Raw genomic sequence first — 13426 nt, 5'->3', positions numbered from 1 at the left:
TCTGCTGATGACTAACATTTGAATTGAGAGCAATGTGTAGCAAGGTTGATGGTTGAATTCAGAAAATATGTTTCATATAAGAAGTTCTTTGTTTCCACCTGATTGTCTGTGCTATGGCAAGTATATTTGTGCTACTAAAATGATCTGGTAATCCAAAGGATAAAACAACCACTTCTTCCTAATCCAACATACAGCTCCTTGCTGGGACTTGGGCCAAACCTCCACCTTCAGATCATCCACAGCAACTATATGTATGAGTTAAAGACAGTTTATGAGAGTGTAGGTGATGATTTCAGTCATCTTTAACTGAAAAAAACAGATATTAACTTAGATAAAAGTTGGTGGGAGCAACTACTAATTTTCAATAGTACAAAGTAAAGTTTTTTTGGACTTAAAAATTTAAACTTATTACCTGAAAGTAGTGACCATTTGGAGGCAAAGATGGAAATATGAAAGTTAGAAGCTGAGAAAACAGCTAACACAAGTTTAAAAAATTAATTTAATTTACGAGTGCCTTTGTTATCCAGGAATTAAACTAAATGCTAGCCATTTCATAGCAGCTCTGTATAAGTAAAAAGAAATACAAAAACAAGTCTACTGGTTCCTCTACGTGTCACTGCCACTGGGTAACTGTTCACACCTACATTAGTCACTCCTTCAATGGGCCATGAAATCGTTCCAGCTTTTAAAATGTGTGAGAGAATTAAGGCAGGTGCTGACACATCATAAATGATAGCCTAACCTTCAGGCTGGTACAGTAGTGGCATTGTTACTGTTTGCATTCTGGAAAACACATGGCTTGTCAAGTTGCAATGAAATTATTTTGTACTTTTATATTGTTAAAACTCAGTGGGGTCTTTGGACTGCCCATGAGAACCATGAGACTTACTGATGGAAATTATATTGATACTCAGTATGTCAAGATGGTTTTTTTTGATGTTACTGATTTTGTGTCACTCAATAGCTGTTGGATTACTTAATAAGGAAGAAGCTTGCTACAGAATGTGCTCACACATCTGCTGTGGAGAAATCAAATACTGACCACTCGATGGTCAACAAAACCCTTAACTACTTCTCTGAAAATCCTCTCAGAATAATAGTAGTTGTAAAAACAGCAGATAAAGTGATATTTTAATTTCACAGTAGAACAACTATTCAGGTTTTTTCATGAAGGAGATGGAAAAAATAGGAAGAGGAGAGAGTCATCTTCAGTTCATGGATATTTTCATGATCTCTTGTTTAAGCCTGGAATCCAGTGAATTGCTATGGAGCTTCTTATCTCAAGAAATCATTACTATTCTCTCAAAGGACTGTTTAATCTTTGATTTCTTACAGGTTTGTCTTACAAATAAAACTGTATTGAATCTCACTACCTTTGACCAGTTGTTGAAGTTTCTGTCCTCCCTTTTTCCGAAACTTACACCAGATTGTCAAAAGGAAAACACCATTACTGTATGTGAGCTTCTGTTAAAAGTTCAGACATGAAATTACCTAACATCATTATGAGTTTTAGAAAACCTGCATATTTTCTTGCTAACAATAAGGTAATTTAATTACTCTAATTAGTGATTTAATCACTGTATAAAAACTGCCTTGGTTTTGTGTCACATTAGCCCTATATGAAAATCTCTTATACAGCATTAGGGAATTAGAATTATCCTGGGTACTGAGTGAAAACAACATATTCTGTTGTGTACCAGAATTGCATGTATTTTCTGAATATACCTGCTTTCCTAATTGCAGAACTAAAATATTTCTCATTTATGATTGCGGCTTAATATGTAGGAGGGACAGCAGATAATACATAGGACTGTTAACCTATTCTTGCGTCTTTCTCTCTTTTATATCATTTTCCAAAAGTGGGCACACTGTTATGTTTTCAAACTGTATTTTGAGGTCTCTTTGGTGTCACTTTTTTTGGTTTTATACCAGGATGACCTTATCTACTAGTACTGTGCAATTTGTAATATATTCCAATGACACTTCTGTGAGGTAATGTTATTTTCAATTGTGTAGCTAGGGAACAGGCACAGAAGAGTAGGTGCAACTTTCCTGTACCTAACTCTGTCTAGTCATTTAGGCTTCCTCTAGTCAAGTGATTAATCGCACCCTCCCTTGCCCGCCCAGTGACTTCGCTTGGATCACGTGGAATTCTGGGCAGGCGGTGTACTAAACTCAGATCTTCCAAGAGCTACATTAGCACTCTTTTTATTGGAACGTACCTCCATTCTCAAATAACAAATGTATTATGTTGAAGTCCGTGATTTGAATACTGCTCCTCATTTGGATCAGCAAGAGCGTAAACCTTATGAGTATTTTATCACTATTTTAAAGGTTTTGATATTTCTCTTATTAAATAATTGCTAAAGTCATCCATCATTGGTTTTCATGGTTCTGTACTGATTGCTTTCCACAGATACTACAATCTCAGGGGAAATCGGCACCAAGAAAAAAGTGAAAAGACTGTTAAGTTTCCAGAGGTATTTCCATGCATCCAGGTTACTGCGTGGAATTGTACCACAAGCCTCTCTGTACCTACTGGATGAGGACTACCTTGGGCAAGCAAGGGTAAGACAGGTCTCCAGATCTCCATTTCCTTAATAATTATACAGAGAGTGTCAATTTTGTTTCAGTCATCAGATAAACAAATTATGGGTGATCTTCTTAAATGATCCACATTACATGCCCATCTCAGAGCAAACAGACTGTCCATTCCTCTTTTATGGTTACAGCTTTAAAGGCTCAGGTCTCAAAGCAACAAGAAAATGTCTAAAACCTATTCAGCATTTCAGATTCCAACAACTGAAATTATAATCTGGATTATTAAAGGATGGAAGGATCTCTGGCTAAGTTACTGATTTAAGTAATTGCAGCCTTGACACAGGATTTAATTCATCCACTTGAAAAAAAACAAATGTCTCTCAGCTGGTATGGAACCCATTAGGCAACCCACAATAGTCCTCCATAATGGCAAAGACTAGGAAACAGGGAACATTCACTGCAAAGAACTTCACAATGATCAAAATAAAATTATATTACTTTGCAGCTCTTATACTCACTTTGAATGGTATTTTCTAACGAAACTTGCACAACTGATGGCATTGGGATTATGTGCCTAGGCAGTTTCTGTTCTCTGCGAGGTGTTGGAAAGTAATGAAGAATCCAGAATGAGTTTGAATATAAACTAAGAGATGGGAGTGAATGCATATTTCATTCACACATTGTAGGTCATACAGCTAGTCCAGACTCAGTCTCTTAACTGAACTGATGTAGCTGTAAAAACACTGTATATGGTGGTAATGATGGATTCTTCTGCATGTCTGAGTGGGCTTCACAGTAAGTTTATAAAAACTATTCCTGCTTATTGGTTTGTTTAGCAAATTGTAACTCATATTCACCATGAGAGCTAAGATTTTAATACAATGTATTAAAATCTTAGTAAATTTACACTTATTTGGGAACATGAAAGAACAATAAAGAATTTGTGTAATAAAAGGAATATTTTCATTATTTTTGGTTTATATTATTCCTTGTTTTGAGCTCCATCTAGAAGACATTTTTAGTATTGAGTTCAAAACCTCCTCAGTTAAAAGTGCAAGTGATATTTCATGCAGTACAGCTACATTTGGTGTCTGATGTTTGATATTTCAAGTACACCTCTATAGCTTTCCTGAACAAAACTTAACAGAATCTCAGAATGTGATGAGTTGGAAGGGACCCACAAAAGGGATCATTGAGTTCAACTCCTGGCCCTGCACAGGACCATCCCCAAGAGTCACACCATGTACGTGAGAGTGTCATCCAAAAGCTTCTTGAATTCTGCCAGGCTTGGTGCTGTGACCACTTCCCTGGGGAGCCTGTTCCAGTGCCCAACCACTCTCTGGGTGAAGAACTTTTTGATTGATTAACATGGAATAATAATTAAAATCTGCTTTACAGTTTGACACACCAGTCATTTCCCTTTTCATATTTGTTTTTTCCAGCATATGCTATCCAAAGTGGGAATGTGGGATTTTGACATTTTCTTGTTTGACCGCTTGACAAATGGTAAGTAATTCTTTTTAAGTCTTTAATATCGCTCATATATGACTATTCAAGAAATCCCTAATAAATTATTTGCTAAACGTTTCCAGTTTAGGTAACCGAAGATAAATTTGCCATTTTTAACTTCTCTTAAAATCATATCCTGGAATTTTATCAGGCTTTTACTGAACTATAGGGTAATGTTTAAAGTGTCTTTTTGTGTTAATCTAACCTCCTACATTTGTTGTGGTCACCTCTTCAAGAAGGTATTTCTGTTTCCCTTACCTGGGAAATTGCCAAGCTACTTTAAATATACCTGTTAGATACATTGGTCAATAATTCCAGATCGCCATAATCAGTCAATTTCTCTTGAGACAAAAGACCTTTAAGTAAACATACCCTTGCTTCTGTTCAGCAGCAAAAATTAGGAAATTTATTAAGACAGTAAAAATATGTGAAATGTTTTCCCTAAATGCCTGTAACATATGCCTGTGACGTATTTCCTTATCTTTCTTTGCCCCTGCTCAGTAGTTAGGGCCAAATAAGTTTTCACGTCCTTTTTGTTCATATATTTATTTTCTTTCTGGAGTTATTTGAAATAAGGAAAGACTCTCTTCAAACATAGTTTATATGTAATATGGGCTTGGTTTGTCTGGGGTGTTTTTCTTAACTTTTCTGGAAACACTGCTGCTGAATTAAGCAGTGCAAACTTTTTAAAATATTGTGTATATGTATAGTTGATCATGTAATACTAGTTAGGCTAAATTTTGCCAGTGTTCCCAGTATTGGATTGTGGTGGGTTGACCTTGACTGGACACCAGCTGCCCACCCAGCTGCTCTGTCACTCCCCAGCTGGACAGGGGAGAGAGTAAGGTAGAAAAAACAACTCGTGGGTTGGGATAAGGCAGTTTATTTAAAGCAAAAAGTAAAGCGGAAGCTTATGCACACAAAAGCGAAGCGAAGCAAAAGATAGAAGGGTTTATTCTCTACTTCCCATCAACAATGGTGGTCAGCCACTCCCAAGAAGCAGGGCTTCAGCACGTGTGACAGTTTCTCAGCAGGCAGCCACTGGAGACAATGAGTGCCCACCCTCTTGCTCTGTGCTTTAGCTCTTATATCTGAGCTGACGTCACATGGTCTGGAATATCCCTTTGGTCAGTTTGGGTCAGTTGGCCTACTTGGGTCCCCTCCCAGGATCTTTCCCTCATTTGAGGAAGGAATGTTACAGTGCTGATACTGTGTTCGGCGGTAGCCAAAACACTGTTGTTTTACCAACACCCTTCTAGCTACCAATGCAAAGCACAGCACTTCGAGGGCTATTGTGGGGAAATGAACTCCATCTCAGCCAGACCCAATACATGGATTTACAGTAAGGCGAGTGTAACATTACAGTGGGACTTGAGACTGTGAGTGCTGCAACTCATTTTTCTTGTCTGTGTCATCATTATGAGATGCAGCTGTAGCTGAGCTAGGTACATGGGCTAATTACATGTTTGTACAGCCATGCATAAAATAAAAAATTTAATTACAAACTGCTGCTTTTTAGTAATTAATTAATTAGTACAGTATGGCAAACCAAAGTGGCAGAAAATCCATTCTCCTTTCTGCTGTTTCTGGAGGTAGACCTGAATTATGAAGATGATGTCATTCGCAAACAAGCCCATCATAAAGACTTCCAGTTCCAACCATATCAGTTTACCTTCTTCCAGTTAAAACCACAGTTTACCTGTGTCATGTTGAAAACACAAAAGTGACTTCATGGCAGCTAGACACAATAATGGTACTCCATTGGTACAGCTGTGCCATCAACTCTTGATCTTATATAGGAGTACCTTATGTAAGTGACTTGTGAGTATGTGAATGTCATCTAAGCTCATATGATACGACCTAAGGTGATAGGATCTGATTAATAGGAAATTACCAAGATTTTTAGTCTTGCTTGTTTTGTAAGTCCTGTTAAGGGAATCTAAGAATTGTTCCTTTCTGCTTTTAGGAAACAGTCTCGTAACACTGCTTTGTCACCTCTTCAATGTGCATGGACTTATTCACCATTTCCAGTTAGACATGGTTACATTACACAGGTTTTTAGGTAAGTGCTCACCTCAAAGCCATCTTTGAATGAAGTTTGCAGCTTAAGTAGAGCATCAGAGAAGGCACTGGCTTGGTCTGTGTATCTACATAAAAATCATGCTGTTGTTGCAAATATTTCAGTAAAGTGTTTCTATGATATATGTTGGCATACAGTTTACAGACACTCAGGTACTTGGTTCAGTACCTAGTCAATGGAGGGACTTCAAAAGGCTCTGCATTGGGCTGAAGCATCCCAGTACCACAATCGTTCTGGTGATTTCACATAAACTATTCCATGCAGACATATGGCCAAGCTGTAGGCCCACACAGACAGACAAACAGACAGACACTGCAGAACCTAAACGTGCTCAGTACGATTGTGGTGTAGTATAATTATTTTAGTGACTAACAGACCACTGAGACCCAGAGCAGTTAAAAGCTTATGTGCAAAATTTAACAAATTATATCAAGCTGTCTGCACTGAATAGTGTTGATGAAAGCCCCTGCTGCTGTTACTGCCAACACAGATATTAGCCCCATGCTGTCAGTGAACTAAAAGAAGAAATTGGCCAAAATCAATTACTTTTTGCATCATGTTTTGAATGCAGCTGAATGCCAGTTTGTTAGGCTGTCAGGAGGAGTTTCCAAGTCAGGGTCTCTTCTTTAAGAGTGCCTAATTGTTGCTTCTGGAAAGCATTCCTCTGGTATGGAGAGACAAAATATCCCTGTTGTTTCTAATTCCTGTGGGCAGCCATGAAGTGGACACTTGAGTCATTAGAACTAGTGGTACTCAGAGTTCAAAGGATTACCCACTGTACCTCACGATGCTTGTGAAGTTGGAAACAAACAGAAGGCTAGGACTTTCTTTGGCGTTCCCTGTGCTGGCAACGAGTGCCATGGGAAATCTGCCTGTTACCTTTCTGTTTGATTGATTTGATACTGTCTAGGAGAGTGTTTTGGGCAAGATCACATGCAGCTTCCAGTGTTCACATGGTGTTGTCCCAAGACCACCTAGTGGTGCAGGCACTGCTGCAAGGAGCAAATGGGTGTGAAGCACACACCTCAATGATTTTCTGTGCAAGTGAAAGCTGAGAGTTAATAGGTTGGTGCTCCTGATCCAGCTGGACCAGTTCCAGCACTGTAAACTGAAGCAAGAAGGACTGGTATTTTAAAATGAACACATAGATGTGACTAAAATTATCACAGGAGATTTTGCTGTGGATACCCCAATGCTTTATCTTTTGATTCTATGCATGGGGGATGTAGAAATGCCTTTGGCTGTAGTTCATCACTCAAATAACAAATGATGCCAGGATATCAGGGCCTTACTATCTGCTGCTGTAAAATAGGTGGTACTGTCTTAATGGCACACTGCTACCCTATGGCAGCAGCCTAAATAATTTCCCACCGTTGTGGATAAATTTGCCTTTCTTCCTTGTTTATTTTACTCCTGAATGAGAGCCTTCACTAAGGCAAGAAAGAGTTGATTTATGCACTATACCCACTCTATGCCCTCAGGCCTCACAAATCCTTTCATGCATTTTTTCTCTAAAGGTGTCCCAATAAGAGCAGCAATCTAAATAAACTACAGCAATTTGAAGAAAGTCCTTAGACAGCTGACTGCAAAACCTCAGATTGTATTTTAAGTCCAGTTCCCACTTGTGGCCATGGCATTCAGAGACAAAAGAATCTTTGTTTTCTGTTTTGATTCCCAGTTATGGTTCAAGAAGATTACCATAGCCAAAACCCATACCACAATGCTGTCCATGCTGCTGATGTCACACAAGCTATGCACTGCTATCTGAGAGAGCCTAAGGTAATGACAACCTTTCACACTGGTGTTGCTTTCAGATGATTCTCAGATTTTTTTCCCAGGATTGAAATAAAAAGATGTTTTTAGACAGCGAAAAGTGATTGCGTGCTGGAAGTCACCAACAAGTCAGGAGCAGTGTCAGCTACAGATTACAGACATTTTAATCAAGCTACTAGAGTCACTTCTCATCATGCAGGCAATGTGTCTAAGTGCTGTCATATGAGCTCCATCCACCACGACGGTGTGTACCAGCCACCCAGCAGTGGCTGCAGTTCTTCTCCCATGAAACTCAGCAGAAGGCAATGCATGCCTGTGCCTCAGTCACCTCAAGGCATAAGGTCTTCTCATCAGTATTTCAAAATACCAGATTAGGCAGTGCCACACCAGGAAAGGACAAAACAATCCCTTCACATGGGTCTGCTGTGCAAGGGTGTCTTCTGCAAAAGTAAACAGGAGCATTTGACTGCTGCAGGAAGTCCTCACAGCATCAGGGTGTGACATTACCTTATGTTACTGGAAGGCACTGTGATAGTGGAGTGCTGAGCCACAGTATAAGAACATGACTAGTCTTTCCTGGCTTGACTTAAATGAAAGGATGTTCTGCTAGAACTAGCAGTTTGTTACACGAGAATATAGTAATGGTAAGTGAGGACAGAAGCAGGCCCCAGCTTTCCTGTATTTTCATCTCCTGCAAGATCTGCAAGTCCCTTCTGTCAAGACTTGCAGAGGACAGCCAACATCCAGAACCTGTACCATTACTGCTCTTCAGTTCTCATCTTGGGATGCTTCTTTCATCTCACAGACCTGTACTCTGTACAGACTCATCAGGCTGGTAATAGCTGCTTCACTGTCAGAAACAGAAAATGCTAAGACTTCTTTTCATTTCTTTTCAATTATAAGAAAATTTGCTTCTAAATGAGGTCTATAGCAGAAAAAAATCTGGACAGGTTTTCAAACTTGGATGTTTGAAATTAGAAAGGTAAATTATATTCTCTAACAAAATACTTATAGTTAAACTGAAATAGCTAACAGCCAAGTTTGAAATTTCAAAAGCTGATGAACTCTGCATTTTATAACAGTGCCATGCTAGAAAAATGAAACCTAATCTATTGTTGTCATTACTAAATACTGTGTGAAGCAGAGCTCTTGTCATGTACGCTAGTGTAGCCAACCTGCCAGTGTACTTGTTTAATTTTTTGAACTGAATGTTTTAGACTATGCTTAAGCACTTCTATTACAACAATCCATATATTGCCATGAATGATAAAAGAGATAAGAAATACAAACTATAATAAAACATGATTATATAGTCTAATATCTTTAAAGATGTTTGTTCAACTGTCACCTTAAAAACGTTCATAAACTTTATTTTGTATTTGACATTTGTATACAAATGCCTACAAAACCAAGCAATGCCAGCTGGTTTGTTTATTTGCCAAAAAAAGAAAAAGTGTTTACTGTTCATGTTGTGATTAACGTGTGTGATGATTCAGCTTGCCAGCTTCCTCACCCCATCGGACATCATGCTGGGACTGCTAGCTGCTGCGGCCCATGACGTGGATCACCCAGGGGTCAACCAGCCCTTTTTGATTAAAACAAAACACCACCTTGCCAGCCTGTACCAGGTAAAACTGCTCATCAAGTTGCTAGCATGTGAAATGGTGTCAAGGAGAGTTTAAGCAATTTGCAGTGAACTCTAATGCCAAAATCTGGCAGCGGGGGGATGCTGATGAAGTCATCCTGCACTTCAGAGTCTGGACAGTTTCAATTAAGCTCTTCACCAGGTGTCACTTCTTACAGCAGAGCTGATACACATGAGAAAGAAAGTGGAAATGTTGGATTTTTTTGAGGACATTTATCAGTTGCCTGACATTTATCAGATCTGCTGTAGATCATCTGGTATGAACTGTGAGGAACTGTGGGTAGGAGATTTAAAATCACAAGAAGATAGTTTGTACTTCACCTTCCTTCAGTGACCAAGTAAGCAGCAGGCATGCTCTAAATTGGTGCTGCATTAAAAGAAACTTTTGCTTCATATGGCTGTAGTAAAATTAAATACTTAGTGAACACTACATTAAAAAAAATAGAAGATAGAGGAAACCAAAGGAAAGTTGTAGACATTTACAGTAATGTTCCTCGAGATATAAAGAAAGAACTTAAAAACAGCCACTAGGTCACACCACAGGCTGTCTAGACCAGTATCCTGTTTCTAAGAGCAGCGAGTAAAAGATCTCAGAGAGAAAAGTAAGTATGGGATAAGTACAGAGCTGTCCTTCACCTGGTATACTTACTTCCAGCTTTGGCAAGTAGTAGTAGAAAACTTCTGAAACAAAAATACAGACCCTCTTATTCAATAAATACCTATGAACACATGCTGCCTGATTTTTGTGGTCCCTTTTGAATATATTTGAGGTTTTGACCCACATTGGAAGAGTCAACTTCAGCCTTCAACTTCATAATGAGGTGTCAGAAATAGAATATCCTGAGGTAAAAATTAATCTGCCTGAAGAAGACTCACTAATAGCTATGTACCTTTCTACACATACTTGGCAAATTGAGAGATTGCTGTGATGTCCTCATTACTCAGTAAGAGAGTCTCTCTTGTTCTCCTCTACTCAGGCAATGTTTGAGTTTTCCCATTACACAGTACACGTTTCATTGTGCAATGGTGCAACTGTCCTGCCCTCAGATATGGGAATGGGCTGCTTTGTGAGAGCTCCAGCCAGGGCATAGTAATGCTCAAACACTGAAAAGTTTGTGACTGGCCTCATCATAAACTGATGCAGCATATTATGTCACACCCATATGTGTCTGGTCCATTTTGTTCCAGTCTTTTCTAAATGTTGGGCCAGCTGAGTGAGGAGAGAGAAAAGTCAGGGGCCTAAGCTGGGGGACTTTGGGAATGTTATGTTAAGGATCCTTTGAAGAGGAGTGAGGAGAGCCATTCCACAAAAAACCCTTGTCCTACTAAAGGTACAAACAATTCCTTCTCAAATTAATAGTAAGAAACAGTAGTATATAATTAGGTTGAAAAATCAGGCTAATCTGAAAGAAATAGACCTAAAATATTAGTATCTTGGAGAGATGGTTACTGCTCAGTTGACTGGGCTTGAATATACTTAAAAATGTTGGTTAGAAAAGGCAGTGACAATGTATAAAATGCAATCTTTCAACAGCAAATGAGATTTTAAGTACTCTACTTAGGGGCATTCACTGACAAGTTTTACTTATTTTATCTGAAATTGATCCCAGATTGTTTCCAAAAATATTAGTAGTATACAGTATATGGATGCCAGTAAAAATAACTAGTGGAAAAAAGTTTTGCTGAGAACATTTTTAGTAAAAAATTTAGATTCAGTGAATAGTCTGTAAAACATGTACTTTACATGTGCTTGAAACTGAAACAAAAAAGGTCACGGGATTTTGGTTTTTAAGTAGCAGAACTGCTGGGATTAATCAGAAAAAAGATCAAATGAAAGTAAATTTTAACATAGCTGGCAGTCGTCTGTCACTGGGACAGTGGACTTATCCATGTATGGCATCTCTTTGCTTTTGATGGTTTGACATTTAAATTAGAACTTTACATTTGGAAGAAAAGGTTTTGCAAAACGAGGTGGGTCAGTATTTGGCAAAGATGCAGTGTTTGACACCTTCTGAAGTGCATATATGAGAAGAGTCGTGTTTCAGGAAGATAGGTGACATCACCTAGGACTTCAGAGCTTTCAATATTTATTTTCAAGCTAAATCCATATTTTATGATACAAGACTTTTTTTTTTTTTTATAATCTATAGGGTAATTTCCACAAGAGTCTGTTGCATGTGGTCGCATGCACCATAGTTTTCCACAAAAATAAAAGTGCCTCATTCAAGTCTCCAGTATTACAAAGACAGTTGAGAGTGCAGAAGGTGACTGTAAGGGGTCAGGAAGTCACGTAGTTCTCCTGTGAGGAGCACACCAGCATTCCTTGTTATGTGATGCAGACTTTGCTTCTAGCTTTCATTGTCTGGCTTTTAAATGAAGGACAAGAGTTTAGAAATATGGAAAGATCACATACAGCCGCTGTAGAACAAAACAGGTTTCAGAAAACTATGAAAGAACACTTTACAACTTTAATATAGATGTATATAAGCTTGGAAATAGGAAGGTACATTTTGGACATCAGTTATAACAGTTCTTCTTAAAAGCAGCATTTCTAATTGAAGTGTCCATTTAACATTGTGCAGTTAAACCAATTGCTCAATGACTAAGAATAGATGACCAGATTGAGAGAAATTCTGATCCACTTCGACTTTGAATTAAAATTGCAGTTTACTCTGCACCTGGTTAATAGCAAGTCTTCCTGTCTTCAAGTTACTATTCTTTTCCAAATGCATATGTTGAGTGCAGTGGTTCAGACAGTTCAGATAAACTGACAGATTGGAGATATTGTGATAGTTTAAGTAAAATAAACAGGTTATATTTCCTCACAGTCCTGAAGTCTGTGTTTTAGCAATTCACTGTAAATATGACAAGCTTCCCATAGTGCAGCCTCTAAAACAAACCTGAGCTACTAAGCTTTTAAAAAAAATAAAACACCAGGTGAAGCAGAGCTGAGAAGTCCAGTCTGCAAACCAGTACGCAGACTTTTCTGTGCGTGGGACATCTCCCCACCAGCCTAGGCGATCTGATAGCTCACGGCAATTAGTTTTAATAAGGCAGTAGTGTGTTCCTAGGTGGAATAGCTGACTCTACTGATTGTTGGCAGCTGCTTCAGGGATTCTGGCTCCTTACATTTAAGAGGAGAGTCATATGACTTCATGCTCAGTTACTGCTTGTTAACTTGACCTTTCCTTTTCCCTCCTCTGTGTACTTTCAGCGTGGGAAACTAGACAGTGCAGCAGTGTCAGTTTAAGGTTCCTCCTGTAGCAGCAGGCAACTTACAGAAGTGGAAATACTCTGGGATGATTACCTGAGTTTGCTTTTGCCTTTGAGTAACTATTAATTGGATGCAGGAAAGTTCTCAGATGCCTGTGTGTTCAGCCGTGTTCTGGCTGGCCTTCAGTATGGCCAAAGAGCAGCTGCATCCATGGAGCGTAATTCCCTGGTTGAGGTAGGTGCTGGTGAAGCAGCTCCTCACAGCAAGTAAGGCTGCCATGCTGGAAAGCATGTGGGGTCACAGGGTGCTCCAAGGGGGATCTCCCCTGTCGGGATGTTTTAAGGGTGCAGTCAGACCAGGGTCCCAGGAACCTGTGCACACAGGCACTGCCTTAAACAAGTGTAAGCCTTCCCAAAAAGCAAAGGTGTCAGTCAAGTGGAGTCTGCCTAATTTACCTTCAGGTAGGAAGATGGAAGCCTATGGTCTTGGGGTGACTCTTGGGACCAGCATTCAGCTCTGTGACTGGGTAGGTGAAAAAAAAGAAAAAAAAATTTGTTGTTATGCCCTATTACATTTCCTTATTTTTCTTGGTCAGAGCGTAGGGTTGCAGAAGTCCATCCTGATGTATTTAGGCAAAAGGAGAAAAGGGATATTTAGGTTGGCA

At 39.0% G+C, this 13426-nt stretch overlaps 1 protein-coding gene across 2 annotated transcripts in view; it reads left to right on the top strand.

The window, feature by feature from the left end:
* The window catches only part of PDE7B (phosphodiesterase 7B), a 176360-nt gene that overhangs the window by 149048 nt on the left and 13886 nt on the right, over window positions 1-13426 (top strand). For both annotated transcript variants that reach the window (XM_032681637.1, XM_032681635.1), the window contains 5 exons: window positions 2417-2568; window positions 3984-4047; window positions 6017-6112; window positions 7809-7909; window positions 9400-9531. In XM_032681637.1, the coding sequence (XP_032537528.1) occupies window positions 2417-2568; window positions 3984-4047; window positions 6017-6112; window positions 7809-7909; window positions 9400-9531 (545 nt within the window). The remainder of the gene's footprint in view (window positions 1-2416; window positions 2569-3983; window positions 4048-6016; window positions 6113-7808; window positions 7910-9399; window positions 9532-13426) is intronic.

Source organism: Chiroxiphia lanceolata, chromosome 3, assembly GCF_009829145.1.
Source record: "Chiroxiphia lanceolata isolate bChiLan1 chromosome 3, bChiLan1.pri, whole genome shotgun sequence".
In the NCBI taxonomy this organism is placed as follows: domain Eukaryota; kingdom Metazoa; phylum Chordata; class Aves; order Passeriformes; family Pipridae; genus Chiroxiphia; species Chiroxiphia lanceolata.
Note: the sequence above shows the minus strand (reverse complement) of the source record. Positions and strands in the feature narration are given on the sequence as shown.